Below are 3,205 nucleotides of genomic sequence, written 5' to 3'. Positions count from 1 at the left end.
CCTTCCTCCGTATTTATTTGGTGCCTGAGAAAGTGTCAGTTGTTGTGCAATATTCTGGGTGCCCTTGGAAAACTCTGCTGCAATTATCTTCAATACTTGTTTCTCGGTGTCTGAATCCCGAAAATCGATTGTGGTCCACTATCTTCCTGGAACCAATCCCCAGTATATCTAGGCCTTTGTTGGCGTGAGTTCTTTCAGGTTCTGCTACCTTATTGTGGCATTACCCGAGAACTAAACGCATATCGGCAAATTCGTGAAAGGAGCTTCAAATTATTGTCTTAATTGACAAGGGCTATCTACCTGTAACTATCCGTTAATGACAAAAAACATCATTGCCGCTGTGACTTTTCATCCAAAAATTGTCGACTTAAGTATTCCAATATGCTGCCAATTAAACATGGAGCCATTTCTAAGTAATGCTTAATAACAAAGTTGAAATTCGATCTTAAACTGTTAATATATTCTAAAAATTTTCAAAAAAAAATGTTTCTATAATGTTCTCGTAATCTCAAGTGAGCCTCTATCACCTCTTAGAAGGAATGACGCCAATTTTGAATCACCCATATGTATTTACCAAGTTTACATGTTCCTTGGTCGTTCCGTTTTGTATCCGAGATCCCGCAGATGTCTACGTTGTGCTTTTCCATTTCCATAATGATTTCTTGATCTCTGCCATTCAGCGATCTTATATCCCAGCAAACGACTCAGGTAATGTTGCGTTTAGATTTCCATTTTCGTTTTTGCCTTATCACAGCCTAGCTCTTCTTCGTGCTGATCCGTCCTGTATCCGAGGCAGTGTCTTTGGTTCTATGAGCTGTATGTTTTTTTCTTCTTCGGGTGGGAAGCTGGCCTAACCCCAAAAACCCTCCACTTTTGCCCGAGCTTGGGACCGGCAGTCACAAACTTTGAGCTACTCAGTTTACCTATCAGATATCACAGGTATAGTGTGAATGTCGGAATGTGAACTAGAATTAGGAATAATCAGTTGAATGGTTAGAACTTATAGAACTTGTCTTTATAAAGTTGCGATTGTATGTTTTTCTACTAGTTTTTTTACTACTACTGTAAGTTAGTAAGTTGCCAAATGTTTTATTTATATAAAATTTGGACATAATTTGTGTAATTTCTTATTTTTTGTTGGAATGCTAGGTAAATGGGAATCGTGATTTGTGTGGTAAAAAACTGTTTAAATGCTTCAATCGGTTTCATTTTAACGTTGTCACAGCACAAAAACGAGATTTAAATAATTGAATTAAAAAGAATCACTCAAATTTTTTGAAAATGATATTGACTCAAAATTGTTTTCCATGGAAATATTTTGGCACCATTTTGTAATAAAACAACATTTGTATTCACTTATCCTAGTTTTATAAATGGGCAACTAAATCTGCATTATTTATTATGTTTTTCTATTTGCTTGTATTTCTCCCAAAACTATGGTAGTTTTAGTTGAAGCGAAGGTGCGATTTGTACAATTGAACTGTTGGAAAATCCTCGTAACCGCGTGTACAACTTAGCTCTAAGTAAAATAAATTAAATACATGTTGGCTCAAAAATAGTGTTCATTTTAATATATCATTGAACATAATTAAACATTTGTCAGAAAAATAGATATTTTAAAAACCATACCCCATACTGGATACTTCCACCTGGCTCACTATTGATACCCCAAAATGGTTGAAATCCCAAAAACACTATCAATAGCACAACTAACCCCATTCTGCTTCAAAATCTGACAAAACTCGCCAGCTTTAAAATCACTTGGCATATCCGTGTGTCCAAACGATAGCAACTTTAAATTAGGTAGAACTTTCAGTAGATTTTCTGCAGATATTCCACTGGATTTTAGTACTTTCCAGGAAACTCCCAAAAGCTCCAAATGGCCCATCTGGCTGGCCAAAGACTTGAAATCAAACTCCTCCAGATCGTTTTCGAAAAAGCCCAATTGTTCGAGTTTAGTCAGCCTTTTAAAAGCTGTTTCGTAAATGTTTGATAGATGATTGTAGGTCAGGTCGAGCTTTCGCAAGTTTTGTAAGTTGCTAAAAGCGTCTGCAGTCATGCAATGGATGCCATTGTCGCTTAGTGCCAATTCTTGCAGATCTTCCATTCCATTGAACCAGTTCTTTGTTACGCAATCATCGGTAAAGTTTGCCTCGGATATGAAAAGAGCTTGCAAATGCTTGAAATTCTTGAGTATTAAGGGTTCCACTTGAAGTTTCTTGTTGCCCATGAGCAATAGAACGCGAAGCTTATGCAGTTTCTCTTGTAAGCTAAAGTCCAGATTTGGCAAGTAGGAGCCTACTACTACAAGCTCGGTTATAGGGAGAAAAGAGGAGATGTGTTCTATACGGCTTCTCCATATTGTGAGTTTATTTAGCTGCAATAGCAAAAGTTACTAGGTTTTTGTGTTATATTGAGCAAACTTACTTTAGGAAACTGCCAAAAAGTAACCTCATCAATGCTGCCAGAGCAATTCATCAAAACTAAATGCTCCACAAGCCCTTTGTGCTCTTTTTTGAGTCCAGGTACTCGCAGGGGTGTATTCTCCAGCAAATTAGCATCAAGTACTGTTACTTCTGAAACCATTTTTCTCACGTGGGAGCCGACTGTGCAACCAATCAGTACCACTAGTAGACAAGCTTTCAACCTATGGAAAAGAAGCCACTTATCAACGATTTCCTTCTGTTTGCACCCTGATTTCTTACATGGTTTCTTAACTATTTTCCACTGATATAAAACAGCACTTTTTTCGAAACACATACAATAAACAACAAAGAAGACCTATCTTATTAAGATTAGTCTGCTTTGACCATATTTACAAGTGTCCTAAATAAGACGCACAGTTGTTATCAACTTTGCCTCTATCGCCCATTTATGTTGATACCAGGCCGATGCAAAGAGTAAGGAGATAATCATGAACAGATATTTACGAAATTGCTTTATTACGTATGGGCGGTTAGAGATCGGAAGAAATTTTAAAAATGTTGGTTTATCAATTATGCGATCAAGGCATGTCAAATTATTTCCAGGTATCCAAGTTGTCTCATAAAAGCGCTGCCGTCATCAATTTTGGTTTTTCTGACGGCACATATCAATAAAAGAAGAGACACCTCCAAAGGGTATTTCTCTGTTGTATCACCAAAATTAAATTCTGTACTGCAGAATTAGGTAACACTGCGTTTATGTTGGGGAAATGCGAAAATAT

At 37.0% G+C, this 3,205-nt stretch overlaps 1 protein-coding gene across 1 annotated transcript; it reads right to left on the bottom strand.

Annotated features, from left to right (window-relative positions):
* Positions 1 to 1,544: 1,544 nt before the first annotated feature.
* LOC109533022 (leucine-rich repeat-containing protein 15) lies at positions 1,545 to 2,904 on the bottom strand. Its single transcript, XM_019898211.2, has 3 exons — positions 2,706 to 2,904; positions 2,428 to 2,647; positions 1,545 to 2,377 (listed from the first exon to the last, which is right to left on the bottom strand). Coding segments are annotated over exons 1-3 (942 nt in total). The 5' UTR covers positions 2,708 to 2,904; the 3' UTR covers positions 1,545 to 1,657.
* Between the last annotated feature and the right edge of the window lie 301 nt (positions 2,905 to 3,205).

Source organism: Dendroctonus ponderosae, unplaced genomic scaffold, assembly GCF_020466585.1.
Source record: "Dendroctonus ponderosae isolate FM_Combo_2020 unplaced genomic scaffold, Dpon_F_20191213v2 Dpon_F_20191213_1, whole genome shotgun sequence".
Taxonomy (NCBI): Eukaryota; Metazoa; Arthropoda; class Insecta; order Coleoptera; family Curculionidae; genus Dendroctonus; species Dendroctonus ponderosae.
The sequence above is the reverse complement of the archived record's forward strand: the minus strand, read 5'-3'. Positions and strand labels throughout refer to the sequence as shown.